Consider the following 26120-nt stretch of genomic DNA (forward strand, 5'->3'; position numbering starts at 1 on the left):
TGTAGTTGCTGGTATTTATAGTTTACCCACACTAAAATAACCCTCTGAATCCCACCAAGGATAGAATTGTGCCAAACTTCCCACACAGAACCCCCAGGACCAACAGAAAATACTGTGTTTTCTGATGGTCTTTGGCGACCCCTCTGACACCCCCTCGCAACCCCCCCAGGGATCCTGACCCCCAGGTTGAGAAACGCTGGCTTAGGGCATAATGGGAAAGTACACAAGTGCTGTTTCATCTGGAATAATAGTATAAAAGAGGAAAATTCCGCTCGAACATTTGGAAGAACTTCCTCACTGTGAGAGATGTTCAGCAGTGGAACTCTCTGCCCCGGAGTGTGGTGGAGGCTCCTTCTAGGGAGACTTTTAAACAGAGGCTGGATGGCCATCTGTTGGGGGTGCTTTGAATGCAATTTCCCTGCTTCTTGGCAGGGGGTTGGACTGGATGGCCCACAAGGTCTCTTCCAACTCTATGATTCTATGAAAACATGGGCCTCTATTCCAAAATCTTTTACCTCTTTTTTTTAACTAGAGGGATCATGAGAATTGAGCTGAAATGTAAACTTTTGTGGACTGTTATAGCTGGTGGCCGATGCATGAAATGTCCACTTACCCACCAATATTATGTGATTTAACAATTATGTCAACTTGGTGATAAAGAGCAGAGAACACCTTCTCTATGAATTCCTATGACAGTAGTTTGTTGGTGAGGCAGGAAATACCAGATTAAGATCAGCAAATAGAATAGTTTCTTATATAGACCATTGCTTACTGGTATGTGAGCCTTGGCTTTCTCCACAGGAGCTCCACCCACATAGAAAACGACAGGGACCCAAGGGTCTCCAGTTGTTGGCAGTGACTTCTCCTGAGCTCTCAGTCCATCAATGACGAGCTGAACTCTGCTTCTGTCTTTGCTGAAGAAGACCTGCAAAATGCCAGAAATGCATATCACATACCTGCCTATGTCACTCAAGGTTCATTAACGGACTACAGCATTCCCCAAGCTGGTGCTTTTCATACTTGGTGGACTACCTCGTCCAACATTTCTTGTCTGGGTGATGATGGGATGTAGTCCAACACATTTGGCAGGTGAAGATTGGACCTGGCACACCAATATGACATACAGGCACTCCAAGGACAAACTTGTTATCATCAGAAAATTTGTGAGGAACAGAAGAAAGGCAAGACAGAAACTCAGTCACTGAAGATGGGAGCGAAGCAACCTAACCTAGGTGAGGCAAGGGAAGAAACTGGAGTGGAGCCAGAAGAGATTGGATAGATTTCTCTTCTTTCTGTCACATGTCCCTAACCTTGTCTGGGCAGCAACAAGAGATAAACCCAATTCTGAATGTCCTCTTCACTGCTTGGGGAGAAAGGTACCAAGGCATCAGTCAATGTGAGCCTCTTCACCCAATGAGTGGTTGGGTGCAACACAGAATGTTTTTTATTTATCATGTCAGGAGCAAACCAAACAGCTGTATTGCATTAAAAACAAACAACCAAACAAAACACAAAGTTTGTAAACTTGGCATTCTATTAAATGTCCTTTGACCAGTAGCTGGCCACTTGGAGTGCCTCTGGTGTTGCTATAAGAAGGCCCTCCATTGTGCAAGTGGCAGGGCTCAGGCTACATTGTAATAGGTGGTCTGTGGTTTGCTCTTCTCCACACTCGCATGTTGTGGATTCCACTTTGTAGCTCCATTTCTTAAGGTTGGCTCTGCACCTTTTGCTTTTGTTCAGTGTCTTCCAAGTCGCCCAGTTTTCTGTGTGCCCAGGAGGGAGTCTCTCATTTAGTATCAGCCATCGATTGAGGTTCTGGGTTTGAGCCTGCCACTTTTGGACTCTTGCTTGCTGAGGTGTTCCAGCAAGTGTCTCTGTAGATCTTAGAAAACTATTTCTTGATTTAAGTTGTTGTCATGCTGGCTGATATCCGAACAGGAGATGGGCCAGAGATGTCACTGCCTTGGTCCTTTCACTATTGGTTGCTACTTCCCGACGGATGTCAGGTGGTGCAGTACCGGCTAATCAGTATAATTTCTCCAGTTCTGTAGGGTGCAGACTTCCTGTGATAATGCGGCATGTCTCATTAGGAGCCACATCCACTGTTTTAGCGTGGTGATATATGTTCCACACTGGGCATGCATACTCTGCAGCAGAGTAGAAAAGCACAAGGACAGTTGTCTTCAATGTATCTGGTTGTGATCCCCAGGTTGTGCCTGTCAGCTTTCATATTATATTGTTTCCAGCGCCCACTTTTTGCTTGATATTCAGGCAGTGCTTCTTGTAGGTCGGAGAACGGTCCAGGGTAACTCCCAGGTATTTGGGTGTGCTGCAATGCTCCAGTGGGATTCCTCCCCAGGTAATCCTCAGAGCTCGAGATGCTTCCAACATTAACTGGAATCAACTCTGCAAAACCACTTGGGTGTTCTGATCCAGATCCCATGATAAGTTAGCAATGAGAATTTGGTTTGTAATCTTCCTCTCTTACATACAGGCTGAAACCCTATTAGAGTAGATCTACTGAATCAAATGAGTCCCTTTTTGGCAGATGGGGCAGAGTATAAATAAATAAATAAATATTAACAACAATTATTATCATTATCATCATCACCATCATCATAAACCCCTGTGCCGGCAGGACTGAAGACCGACAGGTTGCAGGTTCGAATCCGGGGAGAGGCAGATGAGCTCCCTCTATCAGCTCCAGCTCCTCATGCGGGGACATCAGAGAAGCCTCCCACAAGGATGATAAAACATCAGAATCATCCGGGCATCCCCTGGGCAATATCCTTGCAGACGGCCAATTCTCTCATACCAGAAGCAACTTGGTTTCTCAAGTCGCTCCTGACACGACAAAAAAAAAATCATCATCACCAAAGTGAGTCAAAACACAAGTAGAGCCGATTGATTGAATGGATCTACTCTAGTCATGCTTAACAGCGAAAGCACACACACATCTGATTCTGGCAAGATAGCCAGCTCCCCCCTCCAGTATCCCCTTCCTTACGGTATGCCACTTTCCATCGTTGTACTTGTCTTTGGACCTCAGTCTCAGTTTACGTCCACTGATGTCAGCCAAAAGCACAAAGCGGCCACTGGAGACAAACACAGAGAAGAAAGAGCCCAGGGATTCATCCGTCATGTAAAACAGCAGGCCGCTGGATGAGTTGAGTTTGACCTCCATGGAGAAGTGGAACCTGTAGAAGAAAGGTTGAGATGCCATGAATGCATTTTGAATTGAGCAATGGAGCTGAGAAGGAAAGGAGCTAAAGGCAGAAAGTGTTCTTCAGGAATGAATTCATTTCTAGGACAACCTGGAGAAGGAGAGACATTTGAAATCCTTGACTTCAATGGTCTACACAGCTTTCCAATAATTTCATACTAAGCAAGGTGGATTTCTTGCATCTTAGCTATAAAAGGTAAAAGGTTGTCCCCTGACATTAAGTCCAGTCATGTCTGACTCTGGGGTGTGGTGCTCATCTCCATTTCTAAGCCGAAGAGCCGGCGTTGTCCGTAGACACCTCCAAGGTCATGTGGCCGGCATGACTGCATGGAGCGCCGTTACCTTCCCGCCGGAGCAGTACCTATTGATCTACTCACATTTTGCATGTTTTCGAACTGCTAGGTTGACAGAAGCTAGGGCTGACAGCGGAAGCTCACGCCGCTCCCCGGAATCGAACCTGTGACCTTTCGATCAACAAGCTCAGCAGCTCAGTGCTTTAACCCACTGCGCCACCGGGGGCTCATATCTTAGCTATACTCTTTGCAAATTTAAGAGATTTTCAAGGAGGAAAGTCACTAGGACTCTGCTTTACGATCTCAGCACCTTTAACATCTTAGCAATCCAGCAGCATCTCTGCAACCCAACAAAAACCTGAGATAATGGGACTGAGAGTCCTTATCAGGAGCTCAGTACCTGGATCCTTGAAGCCAGGGAACCACATCTGGAATGTTCTCATTCCCTGTTTTCATGTTGGAGTGTGAGGAAGAAATTTGGAAACTTTAAGAGAAACAGACCGTGCTTGCATTTTACCTTTCTTGGAATGTCACTGGAATGTCATCAAATTCCAAACGGCTCATTGAGGATCCGCCAAACTGGAAAGCATCTTTAATGGCTTTGGGGTATTTGGGCAGATGGCAGCTTGGGTCTTTCAGGATTTTCTTACTCGGCACCTGTAATAATAGTTTAAAAATTTGCTTCCAGTATCTGCCTTTGTTTCAAATTCAGGAAATTAAACTCCCTCTCCCTCTCTTTCCCCTATCTATACCCTGCCTTTCTCTGAGTCCAAAGAGGACTCAGGGTGGCTTACATATAGGCAATTATTCAATGCCTTAAAACACATACAATTCCAATACCATTAAAATTAAATTAAATTAAAATTAGGGTTAAGCATTTAAAAACTTTACATTTGATATAAAATCATGCCATCCATAATCATTTAAACTGGAAGGTAAAGGTAAAACAATCCCCTTGACATTAAGTCTAGTCGTGTCTGACTCTGGGGGGTGGTGCTCATTGCTATTTCTAAGCTGAAGAGCTGGCATTGTCTATAGACCCCTCCAAGGTCATGTAGCTGAAATGATTGCATGGAGCACCATTACCTTCTCGCAGAAGTGGTACCTATTGATCTACTCGCATTTGCATGTTTTCAAACTGCTAGGTTGGCAGAAGCTGCGCCTAACAGCAGGAGCTCACCCCGCTCCCTGGATTTGAACCACCAACCTTTCGGTCAGCAAGTTCAGCAACTCAGTGGTTTAACCCGCTGCATCACCAGAAGGCCTAAACTGGAAATTTTTAGATGGCAGAAACTAAGCCTTGAATTCAAAACCCAGATTTTAATTCTTAATCTGCAAATGGCAGAGATCAACATGTCTGAAAGCACTGTCATCTCCTCAGTGCAACTTATGACAGTGGTGCTATTTATTTAGGAAAATGTTTTATATCTTCTATGACTTCTATCCAAGCATGTCAGATCAGCATCCAGTAAAACCAGTCTGACCATTTAGTTCAGAAGAAATTAATGCAATTTTTTTTTTGCAAAATCAATTAAGTCCCCAAAGGGTTTGTGAACTTTTGACCTGGTGTCCAAACAATAGCAATGTAGGCACCAAGTGGCCTTCTAAGGGGAGGGTGTTCCACAACTGAGGAGCCACAGGAGAGAGGACCCTGTCTCATGTCCATAAATCCTAAATCAGTGGTTCTCAACCTGTGGGTCCCTAGATGGTTTGGCCTTCAACTTTCAGAAATCCTAACAGCTGGTAAACTGGCTGGGATTTCTGGGAGTTGTAGACCAAAACATCTGGGGACCCCAGGTTGAGAACCACTGACCTAAATGATGAAGGAGATTTAAAAACTCTGGCAGCCCAATCTATGGCTCCATAGTGACACACTTTTGGTGGGTAGAATGAAGCCCAATGGTGTAAGCGCCATTACTTGCAGTGGGACAACAAGGGATCAGATAATAAGTGGCTTTATATACATCCTGGAATGCCTCTTCCTATTTCAATACAAAATACAGTACAGACTATGATTTAGTTTCCTCTCCAAGATGTGCCTTTTTCACATGAAAACAAAAATGTGACTGCAGCCATTTCCTTCACCTTGGGTTTCCACCTGCCCTTCTTCTCTGACGCTCGCATCTGCTGTGGCTGCCGATCCCTGGGACAGTTCATGGTCACGTTGAAACTCTCAGTGCTCTGCTGAAGGTCGACAACCATCTGTGGTTCTGATGTCCTGTGGCAGAAAGGGCAACGAAATCAACAGCTGCTCATCTAGGACTACAGCCAGGTGAGACCTGCCAGGTAGCTGGCCTTTTAAAAATGTATTAGCCAGTTCTGGAAAGAGAGTAACTCTCAAAACCACAGGGATACTGTGCCCTTCTAATGCATGGACGACAACCAAATTCTCAATATGACATTAAGTTGGTGTATTGCATTCACTTTCAGCTCCTCTCCAAGAAAGGAATGGAGGGCCATGCCAATGCTACTGATAAATCCTTGCAATCTGGTACCACTGGAGGTGTTATCGACCAATGTATAATGCCCTGCACGACATGAATGAGTCTTGCTTACACCCCCATTTTCCGTCCTGAAACTAAGTCTTACGTTCAACAATAACACAACAATCCAAGATGTGTCTATCTATCTGCCTAGCTATTTTATTCTGTTTATCGTGTCAGAAGAGAACCAAAGGTACAGTTGTGATGTATTTAAAAACACAAACAATGTTTTAAAACTTGGCATTATAGTAAATGTCCTTTGACCAGTAGCTGGCCACTAGCAACTTGCAGCATGCCCAGCTATAATTTATAAAATAGAAACATAGAATCATAGAGTTGGAAGAGACCTCATGAGCCATCCAGTCCAACCCTGTTCTGCCAAGAAGCATTTAAAGCACCCCCAACAGATGGCCATCCAGCCTCTGCTTAAAAGCCTCCAAAGAAGGAGACTTCACCATACTCTGCAGCAGAAAGTTCCAAGTTCTTCCTAATGTTCAGATGGAATCTCCATTCTTGTAGTTTGAAGCCATTATTCCGCATCCTAGTCTCCAGGGCAGCAGAAAACAAGCTTGCTCTCTCCTCCCTATGACTTAATCTCACATATTTATACATGGCTATCATGTCTCCATTCCAGCTTGCCAACATCTCCCTTAAATTGCGGTGCCCAGAATAGAACACAGTATTCCTGGTGTGGACTCTGAGGATGCAAGGGAGGCTTTTAGACGGTAGAGATAGACTAGGGCTTCATGAACTTCACTTTCCTCACCTGGGGTACACTAAAAATAGAGACTACAAAGGAACAAACCCTGGGAAGGGGGGGGGGGGGTAGATCAGGCTTCCTGAATATGAGGGAAGACTCACCGTCTGACAAAGACATTCCCGATACATCCTGTGAGGTTGCCCATTTCACTGGCCTGGGGCATGCCACCCAGCTGAAAGACTGCTGGCTCGTCCTGTCGCTTCTGCCTCCTGAGGCGATCAGTCCCTGGTTTGGTTCCTTGAAGCTGGTCATCTACGTAAACTCGGACCCTGCAAAGGAGATGCAATTGATTTTGGAGAGGCAGATTCATTTGTGCAACTGCCTTCCTGCATGTGGCAAAGGGAGGGCACTTGGGACTAATTAATATTGCAAAGGATGGCTATGAAACATACCCCGAAGAGTCGCTGTAGATGGCAACGTAGTGGCTTGTGTCATCTGCATATACATTCTTTGTTGTGAGTTCTGTTGTCAGGACATTGACTGCCACTCTGCCATTTTGCAAGGAAACCTGGCAGGTCCCTTCCTAGGGAGAGATAGAGAGTAAGTTTGGCATGTCAGAGTCAGAAGGTGCCAACTAATTGCAACATTTTTATTTATTTATTTATTTATTTATTTCAAGCATTTGTACCCCTCCCTTCTCAACCCTCGCAGGAAGATTTAGGGCAGCTTACAGCCGGAAACAATTCGATGCTCCCACATATAAGATAATAAATACAGCAATTACATATAAATGGTACATTAATTAGTTTAAAATTAAAACCATTTAAATTAATACTGGCTGTTTAGCCTAATCAAGAATCGAATTCTGCGAACAACAATACAATCAGAAGCCTGTCTATTTTCCATAGCATTATCATATTGTATATACATATAATACTGATAATATTATAATGTAATACAATATACTACTACTACTAATAATAATATGATATTTTAATTATATATTTTATATTAAATGTAATATTACTAATAATATGACAGTATGATGTTATATTACAATGTAATATATAATATTAATATTGTGCTATGACAATAATACAATATATTGTATTTACTTTTACTTTTAAGCTGCTCTGAGTCTCCTTCCGGGGTGAGAAGGGCAGCATACAAATGTCGTAAATAAATAAATTGTCATTGTTATTATAAGCGTGCTACCCGAAAGCCTAGTCCCACAACCATGCTTTCAATTTCTTCCTGAAGGAGAGGATGGATGTAGCTGACCTGATTTCGCTGGGGAGTGAGTTCCACAGGTGGGGGGCCACCACCGAGAAGGCCCTGTCCCTCGTCCCTGCCAAGCATGTTTACACCAGAGGCGGGGTCGAGAGCAGGGCCTCCCGAGAAGATCTTAAACTCCTAGGTGGGACTTAGAAGGATATAATATAATATAACAACTAATATAGACCCATTTACCATTAATATTCCAGGAGGGGCATATTCACTTACTTATCTTTTCAATTTGGAGAATAAAGGCAGGGGGATTAAAACCTGTTCCACAACACTCAAGGATTCAGGAAACCCCAACCAGAGTGAAAGGGCAAGGAAATCTGGGGCAGGACTGAGGCACAGACTTTGCCCATTGGCACAAGAGGGCACACAATATATTACATTGTGGACCACATTGGGAAAAAGTGAGATGGGAATCTTTTGCAACATATCTAACATTATTTTGCCTCGGCATTCCTCCGAGAAACTATTCCTCTCCTTCCTGGCAACGAGTCCCTTGAGAGAGCTGGTAGATGTCACGTTGGGATGGAAGAACAGCATACCTCTGTAGCATGGTGGTACATCAAGCCACGGCTTTGGCTGGTGCGGAAGCTGAAACCAGTGTAGAAATCTTGCAGAGAAGGCACATTCCTCAGTGCCAGAGTCAGGAAGCCGTGGCCATGAAGCTTAACTGAACGAGCCACCTGCAAAGGAACAAAAGGAACACACATTGTCCATAAAATTACAGAACTGTAAGCCTATGGAGGAAAAGGTTATCTAGTATGAAGGCTGTCCGTTTGGGAGACTAGTCCAAAGTATGAAATAACAGGAAGGGTTTTTCTGACTCCAATGTCCTAGAAACAAAGATCAAGAAAGACCACAATATCTGAGTGTCTGTAAAAGAATTGAATTCCTACTGATATAGTATCAACAATAGTGAACAATACTATCACCTTGGACAGTCGCACACTGGTTGTGACACATGACCAGCAATGGATTGCTGTAAGTTTTCAGGGCTGTATGGCCATGTTACAGAAGCATTCTCTCCTGACATTTCGCCCACATCTATGCCAGGCATCCTCAGAGGTTGTGAGGTCTGTTGGAAACTAAGCAAGTGAGGTTTATATATCAGTGGAATGTCCAGGGTGGGGGAAAGAACTATTGTCTACTTGAGGCAAGTGTGAATGTTGCAATTGGCCACCTTGATTAGCACTGAATGGCCTTGTAGCTGCTTCCTGCCTGGGGGAATCCTTTGTTGGGAGGTGTTACCTGGCCCACATAGTTTCATGTCAGGAATTCTCCTGTTTTTTTTAGTGTTCCTCTTTGTTTGCTGTTCTGATTTTAAAGTTTTTTTTAATACTGGTAGCTAGATTTTTTCATTTTCATAGTTCCCTCCTTTCTGTTGAAATAGTCCACATGGTTGTGGGTTTCAATGGCTTCTTTGTGTAGTCTGACATGGTGGTTGTTAGAGTGGTCCAGCATTTCTGTGTTCTCAAATAATAGGCTGTGTCCAGGTTGGTTCATCAGGTGCACTGCTATGGCTGACTTCTTTGGTTGAAACAATCAGGGCCAGCTAACACCTCCCAATAAGAGGTTCCCACAGGCAGGAAGCAGCCAGTCTTTGAAGCTGCAAGGCTATTCAATGTTAATCAAGGTGGCCAATGCAACATTCACACTTGCCTCGAGCAGACATGAGTTTTTTTCTCCCACCCTGAGAATTCCACAGATATAGAAGTCCCACTTACTTAGTTTCTAACAGATACCTGCCATAGATGTGGGAGAGAATACTTCTGGAACATGGCCATACAGCCTGGAAAACTCACAACAACCCAGTTAATCTGGCCATGAAAGCCTTCAACAACACATCAAGAATACTTAGCAACTTGCAGTGATACCTCTTAGAAAATGTCCCAAACTACTAACAACAAATTAGTTTTAATAATGTCAAGAAAAACATGACACCCTAGTCTCCAGGTTTAGCATACACCACTCTACAAACTAATAAGGTGTAAGCTATAAGACTCTCCTTCCTCATCAGACTAATTTACAAGAAAGTTCTCCTCTGCAAGCACATTGCACTTTAATGAAACCTTTCTTCACATTATTAATTGAGGAAGTTTGTATGGATTGTGCTCAGGATTCCATCAACATGATTACACTTTCCTACCAAAGCAAGATGCTATTGGTCCCAACTAGACTATATCCATTGAATCAATTTGGTAAATCATGAATTCAATGAGTATGTCCTAGTTGGAATAACAGTAGGTTTGTGTGTTGCAACAAAAGTAATAGACTCTGCATTGTAGTTCTTTGAAGATTAATATACAGCATGAGAAACTGAAACAAAGTACATGGCATAGTCTAATGTAATATTCAGAATCTGAGGAATAATACAATGTCTAAAGACTCATTCTCCATTTTCTCTGCACCTCTCAAGACATTCTGTATGGAAAAAAGAATAACAAATATAGTTTTCTCTGCCAAACTGAGAGCATCATGGATAATTTAAACAATGATCAGAAAACCTAAATGAAGTATTGACAAGTTGGAATGTATTCAGAGGAGGGCAACTAAAATGATCAAGGGTCTGGAGAACAAGCCCTATGAGGAGCGGCTTAAAGAGCTGGGCATGTTTAGCCTGAAGAAGAGAAGGCTGAGACATGATAGCCATGTATAAATATGTGAGAGAAAGTCATATGGAGGAGGGAGCAAGCTTGTTTTCTGCTGCCCTGGAGACTAGGACACAACAGAACAATGGCTTCAAACTACAAGAAAGGGGATTCCATCTGAACATTAGGAAGAACTTCCTGACTGTGTGAGCTGTTCAGCAGTGGGACTCTCTGCCCTGGAGTGTGGTGAAGGCTCCTTCTTTGGAAGCTTTTAAGCAGAGGCTGGATGGCCATCTGTCAGGGGTGCTTTTGAAGGAGTTAATGAGCCTAATAGTGCAAAATGCTGAAATGCTAACTTAAAGTACCCTTCTTAGCGAAAGGGAACGGAAGATCGAAGGCCAAGGGGAGATTGTGTGTTTTAAATACACAGGATGTTCCAAATATCAATATACACAGGGTGACCTGACATTTCAATGCTTATCTATATACAAATAATATATGCTTATCTGTATACAAATAATATAAGTTTATCTATGCTGGTGCCGCATACGTAGAGCTTATCAATTAGAAGTGTCGAGATGGCCAAATAATGAGAAAAGTATGTTTTTAAGAATATTGATTGGTTAATGGATATGGGTTGCGGGGTTACTCCTTGACAAAGTAAAGAGAATGTAAAAAAGATAACAGGAAGATTGTAAGAGGACAGTCAGCCATTTCTTTGAAAGCACACACTGGTCTTCGCCTGTCTGTCTCTGCGTGGCCATGCTGAAAATAAAAGATTTTTGCTTCACCTAAAGAGACTGGTTGTTTGCATCTGTTGCCTGCTCTGTGGGACCGAGAAGTTTTAGGGGTTCCCTTTCACTTTGAATGCAATATTCCTGCTTCTTGGCAGGGGGTTGGACTGGATGGCCCATGAGGTCTCCTCCAACTCTATGATTCTATGATTCTATTGCCACATCGAAGAACACTTTAGTTTAATGAAGAAAATTTTCAATTTCTTGGTATTCAAGATAAGTTAAACATGTACAAAATGTTCTGAGCCAAGTTCCAAAACATCTTGATATGTTCTACTGAGAAGAGCCAGAATACTGAAATAAGATACACATCACAAATGTGACACATACAGTTTAGATGTAGTGCTTACTCCTATTTTTGTCGGGTTTTAAGTTCTTCAATTGCTGCCACTGTGTGCATTTGTATGAATGCTATATACTGTTGGTTTAACTGCTTGTTTGGGATGGAAACGTGTGTTGAAAATAGCAATCTTCCAAGCCTCCACTAACTGTTTGTAAATGTATATAATTGTTAACCTATATTGTATGTACATTTTGGTTTGCCAGTTTGACTGTACCTATTTGGTGTGGGAGGGTCTTCAGACACAGGACTCCATTTTTGTTATATAGTATGCTTTCAGATCTCAGTGGAGGTGGGTGCATGTTGCTGTTTGGACTTTAGTAGAGAAGACTTATGGACTTCAGTGAGTACAGCTATACTTAAAGACTATACACTACTGATTAATGATAAAAGTATGTTAGCTGGCACCCAGTGCTGGTAGTGCTGGTTGCGTAAGGCAGCTCTGAATTAGAGAAAGGAACACGTGCACAAGACAGCACACCAAGTGAGAGATGCAGCTGCGACAGGATACCAGTAATGTAATGTAGGAGGGACAGGATAACAGTGAGATAATGTAGCAGTTACTGGAGTTGATTCATTTTTCACCACTTCTCCTATTTCTCCCCTCCTTTTTATCCTTTCTTCCAATGCAACAACGTTTGTGAACATGTATGGATAGGATCTCCGGATAGGTTACATGAGTATGCTCGGCTGTTTCCCCACCCCCCCTTCCAGTGAACTACCTTGTCAACTCTGTTGCAACTGCGTCTCTCACTGCGTTAGGTCCCAGCTATCATACTTTTACCTATTTTTTATAATTATTTTTATTTAGAATATGTGCTCCCTAGAGTGGAGCGTGATAGAAAGTGTTCAGCATTATATTATTTTAAAAAAAACAATAATGAAAGGCATCGGCATACATGGAAAGTTGGGGAACAATAAAAAGCAGGTTGGGTTGTGAGAGCTTAGAAGGAGGGGAGGAAAAGAAAGTAGGAAAAGATAGAGGGAGAGGGAGAGAGGGGAGGGGAAGGGTGCACTGGTGACCATTGAGCTGGTCCCAGACAGAGTAGCGTACTTCCAGGTTTCCCCGGTCAAAGCTTATTCTTCTTGGTCATGACTGTCCGTCTTCGTTTTTTCCCTATTTATTTATTTACAGTATTTATATTCCGCCCTTCTCACCATGCAGGGGACTCAGGGCGGATTGCAATGTACATATATATCATAAACATTCAATCCCATAGACACACAACATATATATATACAAACACACAGAGGTTATTTAACATTCCAGCTTTCCTGAGGGTATTCTGGCCACCAGGGGAGCTGTCGCTTCACCATCCATTAGTGAAAATGATGGAGTACTTCTTCATTCTTTCTGCACAGTTGCTGGAGATTTTTATGGCATCGTAAATTAGTTAAATTAGGCTCTCTGCATAAGCGGTACCTAAATTTCCTACTTGACAGATGCAACTGTCTTTGTCGACAACAAGCTACACAATGGTCAGAAGCTCACTCTGACCCGGGCTGGCTTCGAACTCATGACCTTTTGGTCAGTAGTGATCTTAATGCAGCTGACTCCCAGCCAGCTGCACCACAGTCCCGGTGCCTAAACATCATACCCTGTATATTCAACACAGAGAAGAAACTACATCTTATCTAGCTGAACTCTAATAAGAAGCATGCCTATATGGTGAATTAATACAAGTTGTTTATGAGTAAACAAGATATGTTATTTTTCAAAGACGACTTTGTTTTTGTCTCTTGAGTGCATATTTTAACCAAGAGGTTTTAAGGGAGAGTAGATGAGCAACTGCAAATTCAATTTCAAAGAAACAACCATCTTCTGCTAACTAAATATATTTTTGTAGTGGCATGTCTTTATCCTTGGCAGTTTAAAGACATGGTTCTTCAGTTTAACAGCTGAGTTACCTGTGTGCCATTACATGAATGCTTGTGAATATCACTTGTTCAAAGAGTTTACTTCTAACAAGATCATGCTTTTCTTGACTAGTGGTTTTCAAAAGGTGGTCTCGACATATTCATGGAGATCCACATTTTCCAAACAGATGTGACATCATGTTTACCTTTTCAATAAGACGATGGTGCAGTTAATTCCAATAGGTTATGGAATTTCCAATAACCTGGGCTTCCAAGCTACAGTCTACCTAACACAGCAGCATTAAATAAAGTGTTCAGTCTAGTATCAAAAGCCATTCATGGACCTTAAAAATCCCCCTTCATTGTTCCCTGCCCTTCTGTTATGTCCTCTTCTGTTCCCTTCATTCTGTATCACAACGCAATGTCCCACTTGTTGTTCATTCGTTCAGTCGTCTCCGACTCTTTGTGACCTCATGGACCAGCCCACGCCAGAGCTCCCTGTCGGCCGTCACCACCCCCAGCTCCTTCAAGGTCAGTCCAGTCACTTCAAGGATCCCACTACCAGTATGGAAATTACAGTGCCATTTGCCCATAGACACAAATAAAAGTTTCCCTCACAGCCTCCTGTTTGTGAATTTCTGAAGAACATCTAGCTGATCCCTATTTAAACTTTCGATGAATCAAGCAAGCTAATTTTTAAAGGACCAGAACACATGCACTCTTCTTACCAGGAGGTCCAAGGTACATCCGTAGCTGACTCCTGTTGTGTTCATACGTTTTAAGTCAACGTATCTACCAAGAGCTTTCAAGCCTTTCATGCAGCCCCTGATGGATCCACCTTTAGGGAATATTTTCTTCAGGCTGAAAAACATATCGAACAGAAAGATGGGATATGGAAGGAAAGAGAGTTGAGTTTCTTCAATAGGATTCCACAGAGAAGATGGAGGGATGGGTGAGGAGTGGAGAGTGACTCTGGGAGTCAACTCTCTCACAACTGTCAGAATTCAACTGGAGAAGTCATCTATCTCCTGTATAAATATCATGCTCTGAGCCTATTATTTATTTATTTATTTATTTATTTATTTACCATATTTAATCTACCGCCTTTCTCAGCCCGAAGGCGACTCAAGGTGGCTTACCGTCAGCACAATTCGATGCCCCGAACAACACGAACCCACACGATCTCTTCGATCATCCGGGGAGGCCCTGCTCTTGATCCCACCAGTATCGCAGGCGCGATTGGTGGGGACGAGAGAGAGGGCCTTTTTGGTGGTGGCGCCTCGATTCTGGAACTCACTCCCTAAAGACATCAGATAGGCTCCAACTTTGGCAGTCTTCAGGAGGAACTTGAAGACGTGGCTGTTCCAATGTGCCCTCCCGGAATAATGATTCCATAGCACTTTGTCCTCCAAAGCACTTTACATTTTCTAAGTCTGCTCATATGCCCTTCCACAAACACCAGTATCACCTTCCATTCATGTCCCAGCATATTTCTAATTTTAACTTTACATTTGGCCTCCCCTCTGTTTTTATTGACAATGTTGTTTATCTTATAGTTTATGTTTTTTAATTGCTTGTATTGTTGTTTTATTGCTTGTATTGTTGTTGTTTGGGCTCGGCCTCATGTAAGCCGCACCGAGTCCCTTGGGGAGATGGTAGCGGGGTACAAATAAAGTTAATAAATAAATAAATAAATAAATAACACAAAATACAATATAAAAACATTTAGCAAAAATATAAAAACCATACAAAACCAATAATAACATAAATCCCCAGCGTCTTCTTACTAAAATCATTTTCCAATTCACATCGTCCAGTCTTTCCATAGATCTATATTGGCTTGTTTCACTGAATTTGCAAATGCTTGCTCAAAAAGCCAGGTTTCAACTCTTTTACAAAATGTAAGGAGGGAAGGGGCTAATCTAATATCCCTAGGGAGGGCATTCCACAGTTGAGGGGCCACCACTGAGAAGGCTCTGTCTCTCGTCCCTGCCAAACACATCCACAAAGAAGACATGGAGGGCCTGCCCTGAGTCCTAGATCGTTCATAAGGAGAGATACGTTCGGACAGATAAGCTGGGCTTAAGCGGCTGAAGGGGAAAAGGAGAGGCCCGAGGCTGTTAGGAATTGTGGAAGTTGAAGTCCAAAACACCTGGAGGGCCGAAGTTTGCCCATGCCTGGCCTATGAGCAAAAGCTGTCTTTTAAAAACTTACATAAAATGATGTTTTCTCCCATGAAAATGCAGTATCAAGAAACCCCACATGCACATACTGAACGACAAGGAACTGCCATGTATACTCTAGATTTTTTACCAACTGGAGTTTTTTCACATCCTGCACAAAAACCATTAAAGCAAAGACCACTGGGACAGCTGTCTTGTGAGATGGGGTGGGGAGAATCATCGACCCACAACCATGAAACTTCAACTGATAATAATTGCTACAGAATGACAGTTTACATGTTGGTCACATCCTATTTAGGTGAATGATTGATTTCTGGTTTCATTACAGCACTTTTGAAATAACTTTAGTTGCTAATTTGTTTTTTTGAAGGCCTGATGAGGCCTGTTTCTGAACCGTGGGCATCCTGTTTCGATCATAGCTGGTTGTTATATGAAGTGTAAATTGATGTGTGTACTTTCTGATTTCCTTCCCCACATCTTCCCTACTTTGCCTGTAGCATTTTAAAAGGCAGAGGATTGGAAAGTGTTCCTTAGCTTTATCAAAGGATTTCATGGCTGGAATTACTGGGTTGTTGTAGGTTTTTCGGGCTCCTTAGGCAATCCCTTGTTGTCCGAGTAGGATTGTCTTCCAAGATTGGTGTCCTGGCAGTGGGTCCGTAGGTGACTGTGGAGCCCTATTCTTGACCTGCATGTTCTCCTGCAGTGAGGGCATTGGTTTCCTGGTGAAAGGTGGTCCTGGTTGGGGTTAGCTTGGCACATTTTTCTCTTTCACCTTCCATTCATGCCACTTCAAATTCTACAGCACTGCTGGTCACAGCTGACTTCCAGCTGGAGTGCTCAATAGCCAGGGCTTCCCAGTTCTCAGTGTCTATGCCAGAGTTTTTAAGATAGGCTTTGAGCCCATCTTTAAATCTCTTTTCCTGTCCTCCAACATTCTGTTTTCCGTTCTTGAGTTCGGAGTAGAGTAACTGCTTTGGGAGATGGTGATCGGGCATCCGGACAATGTGGCCGGTCCAGTGGAGTTGATGACAGAGGACCATCACTTCAATGCTGGTGGTCTTTGCTTCTTCCAGCATGGAAGAAGCAAAGACCCAGGAGATTTGCAGGATTTGCTGATGGAATCGTTCCAGGAGTTGCATGTGATGTCTGTAGACAGTCCACGTTTTGCAGGCATATAGCAGGGTTGGGAGGACAATAGCTTTATAAGCAAGCACCTTGGTCTCCCTACAGATGTCCGGGTCTTCAAACACTCTCTGCTTCATTTGGAAAAATGCTGCACTATCTCACAACCTCTGAGGATGCTTGCTATAGATGCAGGCAAAACATCAGGAGAGAATGCTTCTAGAACATGGTCATATAGCCCGAAAAACCTACAACAACACTGTTCCTTATCACCTTCTGCACCTAAAGATACAGGCACAATTTGTAGCTAAGCACTTAGAACATATATATCAGGCATGGCCAAACTTTGGCCCTCCAGGTATTTAGGACTTTGACTCTCACAATTCCTAACAGTCTCAGGCCCCTTAAGCGCTTAAGCGGCTGAGGGGGAAAAGGAAAGGGCCTGAGGCTGTTAGAAATTGTGGGAGTTGAAGTCCAAAACACCTGGAGGGCCAAAGTTTGGCCATGCCTGAGATATAAGATTGAATTCTGAAAGTGTTCTAATTCCTCAAAACATCTGCAGTGGTGTACATAAACAAAACTACTTGTAAACTTTAAAAGATCTTCAGAACATCCAGAACAAAGCAAATATCATACCACTGGATTGTTAAAGTCATAAGAAAACATTGCAGAGAGAGAAAGCAGTGGAGAAGCTTACCCTTCGGGGAGAATGGACACAGGCACACCGCCCAGGTAATATGAGGTAGCATTTTGTAAGCTGTTTTCCTGCTCCACCATGAAGATGCTGGACTGCTCCAGTCGCACCAGAATGCGATCCTTGGAACCCATTTTGAGGAGGAATATTTGGATCTAGAATCAAGCAAAAAACAGAAAACTTAGAATTGTGAATATTCTCCCTGGAATGGGTGGTATTTGTCTACAAAGCTTTCAAGAAGGCTCTAAAAACTTGGCTCTTCTGATGTGCCTTTGGAGAGTGACCATATACTTCTTTCCTGTTGTTTCTCCCATAATGTTATCCTCATATTATAGAATCATAGAATCAAAGAGTTGGAAGAGACCCCATGGACCATCCAGTCCAACCCCCTGCCAAGAAGCAGGAATATTGCATTCAAATCAACCCTGACAGATGGCCATCCAGCCTCTGTTTAAAAGCTTCCAAAGAAGGAGCCTCCACCACACTCCGGGGCAGAGAGTTCCACTGCTGAACGGCTCTTATTGCACTCCCCCCCATTTTTCGGAAGGCCTGTTCTCCACTGTTCCATCCCCTACGAGCTCCTCCCTTTCATATATACCTTTTCCATTTATCTCATCCAGTGTTTTATCATTTTATGTCGTACATTTGGCCCGCTCATTGGGTTTGATTTCTCACCTTGTTATTTTGCACTGTTTTATTTTACTCTTATGTTTTTATTTTACTGTGATGATTTGTTTTGTTGTTCTGTATTTATTTTGCTGTTATGTATTACTGGCTCCAGCAAAGGATCACCGCCTTGTCGGGGCGCTGGAGCTTGAGCACCTCAATGATGTCATGAGCGAAACCGTGAAGGGACACCCAAGACGGGACGGTTGTGGCAGAGAGGTCAGACCAAGCGTGATCCCTGGGGAAGGCAATGGCAAACCACTCCAGTATCCTTGCCAAGAAAACTAAATGGACCAGTACAACCAGAGATATGTCGGTATGCCATTGGAAGATGGGACTCCCAGGTCGGAAGATGGCCAAAATGCTACTGGGGAGGAGCAGAGGATAAGTTCAACTAGCCCCAGATGTGATGACGCAGCTAGCTCAAAGCCGAAAGGAAGGCTAGCGGCCGACGGTACTGGAGGTGAACGACGAATCCGATGCTCTAAAGATCAACACACCATAGGAACCTGGAATGTAAGATCTATGAGCCAGGGCAAATTGGATGTTGTTATTGGTGAGATGTCAAGACTAAAGATAGACATTCTGGGGGTCAGCGAACTGAAATGGACTGGAATGGGCCACTTCACATCAGATGACCACCAGATCTACTACTGCGGACAAGAGGAACATCGAAGAAATGGAGTAGCCTTCATAATTAATAAGAAATTCGCTAAAGCGGTGCTTGGATACAACCCAAAAAATGACAGAATGATCTCAATTCGAGTGCAAGGAAAGCCTTTCAACATTACAGTGATCCAAATATATGCCCCAACCACAGCTGCTGAAGAAGCAGAAGTAGATCAGTTCTATGAGGATCTGCAGGACCTACTGGATAATACACCAAAAAGAGACATTATTTTCATTACAGGAGACTGGAATGCCAAGGTGGGAAGTCAAATGACAACTGGGATCACAGGCAAGCATGGTCTGGGAGAACAAAATGAAGCGGGACGCAGGCTGATAGAATTCTGCCAGGAAAACTCGCTGTGTATAACAAATACTCTCTTCCAACAACCTAAAAGACGGCTTTATACATGGACCTCACCAGATGGTCAACACCGAAATCAGATTGACTACATCCTTTGCAGCCAAAGGTGGCGGACATCCATCCAGTCGGTGAAAACAAGACCAGGGGCTGACTGTAGCTCAGATCACGAACTTCTTATTGCCCAATTTAGAATAAAACTAAAGAGATCAGGGAAAATACACAGACCAGTTAGATATGATCTCACTAACATTCCTAGCGAATATACAGTGGAAGTGAAGAACAGATTTGAAGGACTAGATTTAGTAAACAGAGTCCCAGAAGAACTATGGACAGAAGTCCGAGACATTGTTCAGGAGGCAGCAACAAAGTACGTCCCAAAGAAAAAGAAAACCAAAAAGGCAAAATGGTTGTCTGCTGATTCACTGGAAGTAGCCCAAGAAAGGAGGAAAGCAAAAGGAAACAGGGATAAGGGGAGATATGCCCAGTTAAATACGCAATTCCAGAGGTTAGCCAGAAGAGATAAGGAACTATTTTTAAATAAGCAATGCATGGAAGTGGAAGAAGACAACAGAATAGGAAGGACAAGAGACCTCTTCCAGAAAATTAGAAACATTGGAGGTAAATTTCAGGCAAAAATTGGTATGATAAGAAACAAAGATGGCAGGGACCTAACAGAAGCTGAAGAGATCAAGAGAAGGTGGCGAGACTATACAGAAGATCTGTATAGGAAGGATAATAATATTGAGGATAGTTTTGACGGTGTGGTGAATGAATTAGAACCAGACATCCTGAGGAGTGAGGTTGAATGGGCCTTAAGAAGCATTGCTAACAACAAGGCAGCAGGAGACGACGGGATCCCAGCTGAACTGTTTAAAATCTTAAAAGATGATGCTGTCAAGGTGATGCATGCCATTTGCCAGCAAATATGGAAAACACAAGAATGGCCATCAGACTGGAAAAAATCAACTTATATCCCCATACCAAAAAAGGGAAATGCGAAAGACTGCTCAAACTTCCGTACAGTGGCCCTTATTTCTCATGCCAGTAAGGTAATGCTCAAGATCCTGCAAGGAAGACTCCAGCAATACATGGAGCGAGAGTTGCCAGATGTTCAAGCTGGGTTTAGAAAAGGCAGAGGAACCAGAGACCAGATTGCCAATATCCGCTGGATAATGGAGAAAGGCAGGGAGTTTCAGAAAAACATCTACTTCTGCTTCATTGACTATTCTAAAGCCTTTGACTGTGTGGATCATAATAAATTGTGGCAAGTTCTTAGTGGGATGGGCATCCCAAGCCACCTTGTCTCTCTCCTGAGGAATCTGTACAAGGACCAAGTAGCAACAGTAAGAACTGACCACGGAACGACAGACTGGTTCAAGATTGGGAAAGGCGTACGGCAAGGCTGCATCCTCTCACCCAACCTTTTTAACTTGTATGCAGAACACATCATGCGATGTGCGGGGCTGGATGAATGCAAAGCTGGGGTGAAAATTGCTGGAAGAAACATTAACAACCTCAGATATGCAGATGACACCACTCTGATGGCCGAAAGCGAGGAGGAGCTGAGGAGCCTTCTAATCAAGGTGAAAGAAGAAAGCGCAAAAGCCGGGTTGCAGCTAAACGTCAAAAAAACCAAGATTATGGCAACAAGAATGATTGACAACTGGAAAATAGAGGGAGAAACCGTGGAGGCCGTGACAGACTTTGTATTTCTAGGTGCAAAGATTACTGCAGATGCAGACTGTGGCCAGGAAATCAGAAGACGCTTACTTCTTGGGAGGAGAGCAATGTCCAATCTCGATAAAATAATAAAGAGTAGAGACATCAGACTGGCAACAAAGATCCGCCTAGTCAAAGCCATGGTATTCCCTGTAGTAACCTACGGATGTGAGAGCTGGACCTTAGGGAAGGCTGAGCGAAGGAAGATCGATGCTTTTGAGCTGTGGTGTTGGAGGAAAGTTCTGAGAGTGCCTTGGACTGCGAGAAGATCCAACCAGTCCATCCTCCAGGAAATAAAGCCCGACTGCTCACTGGAGGGAAAGATACTAGAGACAAAGTTGAAGTACTTTGGCCACATCATGAGGAGACAGGAAAGCCTAGAGAAGACAATTATGCTGGGGAAAGTGGAAGGCAAAAGGAAAAGGGGCCGACCAAGGGCAAGATGGATGGATGGCATCCTTGAAGTGACTGGACTGACCTTGAGGGAGCTGGGGGTGGTAACGGCCGACAGGGAGCTCTGGCGTGGGCTGGTCCATGAGGTCACGAAGAGTCGGAGACGACTGAACGAATGAACAACAACAATGTATTACTGGGCTTGGCCTCATGTAAGCTGCCCTGAGTCCCCTTTATTTATACCCCTTTTTGGTGGGGTATAAATAAAGTTATTATTATTATTATTATTATTATTATTATTATTATTATTGACCAAGAGTCATATAGGAAATCAGACCAGGAGAGAAGCTTCCAAAAGTGTCAAGGTCCTAGGAGACTATACTGTGTGTTTCTTGTGGCTATAGCTTCACAGAACTAATTATAAATAAAGTTATTATTATTATTATTATTATTATTATTAACCAAGAGTCATATAGGAAATCAGACCAGGAGAGAAGTTTCCAAAAGTTTCAAGGGCCTAGGAGACTATACTGTGTGTTTCTTGTGGCTATAGCTTCACAGAACTAATCAGAAGTTATTATCGTAATTGCAAGATAAAACTGATAATAGTCATTTTATGCCAGTGGCTCCCAACATTTGGTCCTCCAGGTGTTTTGGACTTGAGCTCCCACCGTTCCTAACAGCTGGTAAACTGGCTGGGATTTCTGGGATTTGAAGTCCAAAACACCTGGAGGAGCACAGGTTGGGAACCACTGTTTATGCTAACACAAATACATACTGGATGGAACATTTTACAAAAGGGTCACTTCACCAATCCTTGGAAGGAATGAGGGGACACGTTTCTGATCTGACACGCTGCTACTACTTCACAAACCACAGGCAGACCCTGCCTTCACATCTCTTTTCTGTCATTACCGCTTTATTTGTGTTGCTGCTGACTAGTAGTGTGGCAGGATCCTTGGAAGGTGTTGCTGTTTTCAGGCCTCCATTGAAGTCGTAGTATAGCACCAGTTTTCCTTTTTGAATAGCCAAACACAGCAGTTGCCTCTGTGGATGACAAAAGGAGAAAATTCTTTCAGTATATTGAACCCAAATACTAGCTTCTCTTTGCAAATGGCTGCTCCTCTGGCCCTGGAAGATTATTGGAAGGAGGAGAAAAAAGGAGAAATAAGCAACAAGATTCAGGCACAGTCTGAACAGGCAGAATCTACTCTCTTAAGAGGCCGTGGTAGCACAGCAGGTAAAACCGCTAGCTGCAGGAAAGATGCTGACCGGAAGGTTGGCAGTTTGAAGCCACGAGACAGGGTGAGCTCCTGACTGTCAGTCCTAGCTTCTGCCAATTAGCAGTTTGAAAGCATGCAATGCGAGTAGATCAATAGATACCGCCTTGGCAGGAAGGTAAAAGGGTGCCCCATGCAAATATTCAGACATGCCAGCAACACAATAGGACATGTCTATGAACAACAGGCTCCTCAACATGGAAAAATGGAACCAGAGCACCTCCCCATGGCCTCCAGACGCCGGAGATGGAAAAAAAGGGGAAGGCCTTTAGCTTTGTCTGTGTTGTGTGTCATTGTTCACTCTGTGTAAAAAGGCATTGAATTTTTGCCTCATATGTGTATTGTAATACACTCTGACTCCCTCCGGGGAGAAAAAGTGGAATATAAATAAAGTGTATTATTATTATTATTATTATTATTATTATTATTATTATTTGGTGGGGATGAGGGACAGGGCCTTCTCAGTGGTGGCTCCTCAGCTTTGGAACTCCCTCCCACTAGAGATTAGATCTGCTCCCTCCCTCCTGACCTTCAGGAAACTAATAAAGACCTGGCTTTGGAACGTGGCATTTGAGGACTGAATCTATAACCCTCGTCCACATGGAAGGAGGATGATGAACTGTGACTGTATTGACGACTTGGCTTGGGTAATGTGATGATGATGTTTTTATTGTACTTATATTTTAATTTGTAATGATGATGCACTGTGTTGTTTTTGTATATTATTGTATTTGAACACATGTTGTGAACCGGCCTGAGTCCCTCGTTCGAGGTGAGAAGACCGGTATATAAAACTTCTAAATAAAAAATAAAATAATAATAATAATTATTATTATTATTATTATGAACTCAACTTTCTCTGCAATGCAGTCCAAATTAGCCAGTAATTTAGCAAACTATTGAGCAAAGCGTGCCCTGCAGGACATATGTTATTTATTTATTTATTTCGAGATTTTTATATACTGACCCTCTCACCTTCAAAGAGGGATTCGGACCGGTTCACAACATGTGTTAACATACAAAGAATATACAATAACAACACAATGCCACTTCATAACACGATTAAAATATCAGCACCATACACATTAAAACATTATCATCACAGTTAAAAGAGCCAAATCGTCCAACACCATCACAATCCCATTCATCATCCTCCTTTCATGTGGGCAAAGAATTAAATCAGTTGTCAAATGCCGCGTTCCACAACCAGGTCTTTGTTAGTTTCCTGAACGTCATGAGGGAGGGGGCAGTTCTGATCTCTAATGGCAGGGAGTTCCAAAGTCGAGGGGCCACCATCGAGAAGGCCCTGTTCCTCGTCCCCACCAGCCGTGCCCTTGGGACTCCTGTGTGCAATTTGTAGGACCCAAGAGCTCCCCAGAGCCCTTGTATCTTGCCTTAATCATTTTGTGGTTTTTTTATTAGGTGTTTTTGTGCTCCCCAAACCACCCTAAATCAGTTATAAAGGCAATAGTTTGCTCTGCTAATCCTTGTGCCCCTAAATTCCCCCAAAACATGCAAACAATAAAAAAGAAGCCAAAAACCTGTCAAAATGGCAACTGGATATGATCACATCACTTCTAATACATTGAAATGCTGTATCACTCCAGGTAGGCACAGAAAGGAAAAGTGGTTCCTGTATTATTTGTGCTTTGCCCACTCCAACAGAGAGACTATTGGTTCTTGTGGGTTTTTTCGGGCTATATAGCCATGTTCTAGAGGCATTTTCTCCTGACGTTTCGCCTGCATCTATGACAAGCATCCTCAGAGATAGTGAGGGCACTACCTCTGAGGATGCTTGCCATAGATGCAGGCGAAACGTCAGGAGAAAATGCCTCTAGAACATGGCCATATAGCCCGAAAAAAACCCACAAGAACCTAGTGATTCCAGCCATGAAATCCTTCGACAATACAGAGACTATTATTCTCTTCCCATCTCCTCAGCTACTGTCTATGATCAATATCCGAAGTAAATTTTTCAAGAGTGACATTCACTTCATTCCTCTTGTATTTCGAACACTATTCAAGACCAGGACTGATGTCCTCCCCTTGCTCAAATGGCCAAAGGCACCAATACTAAGCAACGCTTGCCTGATGTTTCAGGAAGAAAAGGATCCCATTGTAGGACACCAGCCGCATCTCTTGCTCAAAGCGCTTGATTGTGCTGATCTGGCTCTCAAATTTAATTTCTGCATAACCAGTGCCATCGAAATAGGAGCCATCCGTCAGCCAGGGATCACCTGTCGATTTAGATCTATAAGGAAAAGAGAGAGAAATAGCAAAAACTGGCAATAAGCATTACCTACCTACACAACTGCACCCTTCAAATGTAGAAATCATAAATGTTCTTAGCTTTACTATCGAATGAAGAAAGATCTCCAAATTGAAGCTGGCATAATGCAGCAGCATTTAATAATTGCTAGCAGAAACAAGGCCACCTCTGACTACATAGGGCACCACAAAAAGAATATAATATAAAGGTGGAAAACAGGTTATAGCGCAGTGGTTCTCAAACTTCCTAATGCCACGACCCCTTAATACAGTTCCTTATGTTGTGGTGACCGCCAATCATAAAATTATTTGTGTTCTTACTTCATAATTGTAATCTTACTCCAATTAAGAATAATAATATAAATATCTGATATGCAGGATGTAATTTCATTCACTGGACCAAATTCAGCACAAATATCCAATATATGCAAATTTGGATACCGATGGGGTGGGGAGGGATTGATTTTGTCAACTGGGAGTTGTAGTTGATTTTGTCATCTGGGATGGCCTCTGGGGTCTCTTTTAAATCTCAGATGTATAGTTCACCTACAATCAAAGAGCATTCTGTATGCCAACAATGATGGAATTGAAGCAAACTTAGCACATAGAGCTCCCAGGACCAACAAAAATACTGGAAGGGTTTGGTGGGCATTGACCTTGAGTTTGGGAGTTGTAGTTGCTGAGATGTATAGTTCACCTACAGTCAAAGAGCATTCTGAACTCCACCAATGATAGAATTGGGCCAAACTTTTCACACAGAACCCCCATGACCAACAGAAAATACAATGTTTTCTGATGGTCTCTAGTGACCCCTCTGACACCCCCTTGTGACCCCCTCAGGGGTCCCGACCCCCAGGTTGAGAAACACTGTTATAGCGGATGTGGAAAAAGACAGGATATATATGTAAAAACAAATCAGTCACAAATATTTTTGTACTCCTCCAATATTACAAACAGGCAAAAATCCTTAACAACAAATGAAAATCTTCATGAGGTTTCTGCTGCAATGTTTCCAATTTATTTATCTGAATTGTGCAATCAAAACCCACACTCAATAAACTAGTGCGTCTCTGGAGCAAACAAAAGCTTTTTTTTTTTTTGGGGGGGGGGGGGAATCACATTATGTCTGAATGATACTACTTTTGTTTTTTCATGTGACAGCCGTTCAGGAACTCTCTGCCCTGGAGTGTGGTGGAGGCTCCT

The 26120-nt window shown here is 42.9% G+C and overlaps 1 protein-coding gene across 3 annotated transcripts in view; it reads right to left on the bottom strand.

The window, feature by feature from the left end:
• Positions 1 to 26120, bottom strand: part of LAMA5 (laminin subunit alpha 5) — a 253667-nt gene that overhangs the window by 7043 nt on the left and 220504 nt on the right. For all 3 annotated transcript variants that reach the window (XM_067468220.1, XM_067468219.1, XM_067468218.1), the window contains exons 65-75: positions 24738 to 24900; positions 22285 to 22416; positions 17565 to 17716; positions 14291 to 14423; positions 8526 to 8666; positions 7152 to 7282; positions 6861 to 7028; positions 5602 to 5734; positions 4034 to 4173; positions 3008 to 3197; positions 773 to 925 (exon numbers count right to left, since the gene is read on the bottom strand). In XM_067468220.1, the coding sequence (XP_067324321.1) occupies positions 773 to 925; positions 3008 to 3197; positions 4034 to 4173; positions 5602 to 5734; positions 6861 to 7028; positions 7152 to 7282; positions 8526 to 8666; positions 14291 to 14423; positions 17565 to 17716; positions 22285 to 22416; positions 24738 to 24900 (1636 nt within the window). The remainder of the gene's footprint in view (positions 1 to 772; positions 926 to 3007; positions 3198 to 4033; positions 4174 to 5601; positions 5735 to 6860; positions 7029 to 7151; positions 7283 to 8525; positions 8667 to 14290; positions 14424 to 17564; positions 17717 to 22284; positions 22417 to 24737; positions 24901 to 26120) is intronic.

Source organism: Anolis sagrei, chromosome 4, assembly GCF_037176765.1.
Source record: "Anolis sagrei isolate rAnoSag1 chromosome 4, rAnoSag1.mat, whole genome shotgun sequence".
Lineage (NCBI taxonomy): Eukaryota > Metazoa > Chordata > Lepidosauria > Squamata > Dactyloidae > Anolis > Anolis sagrei.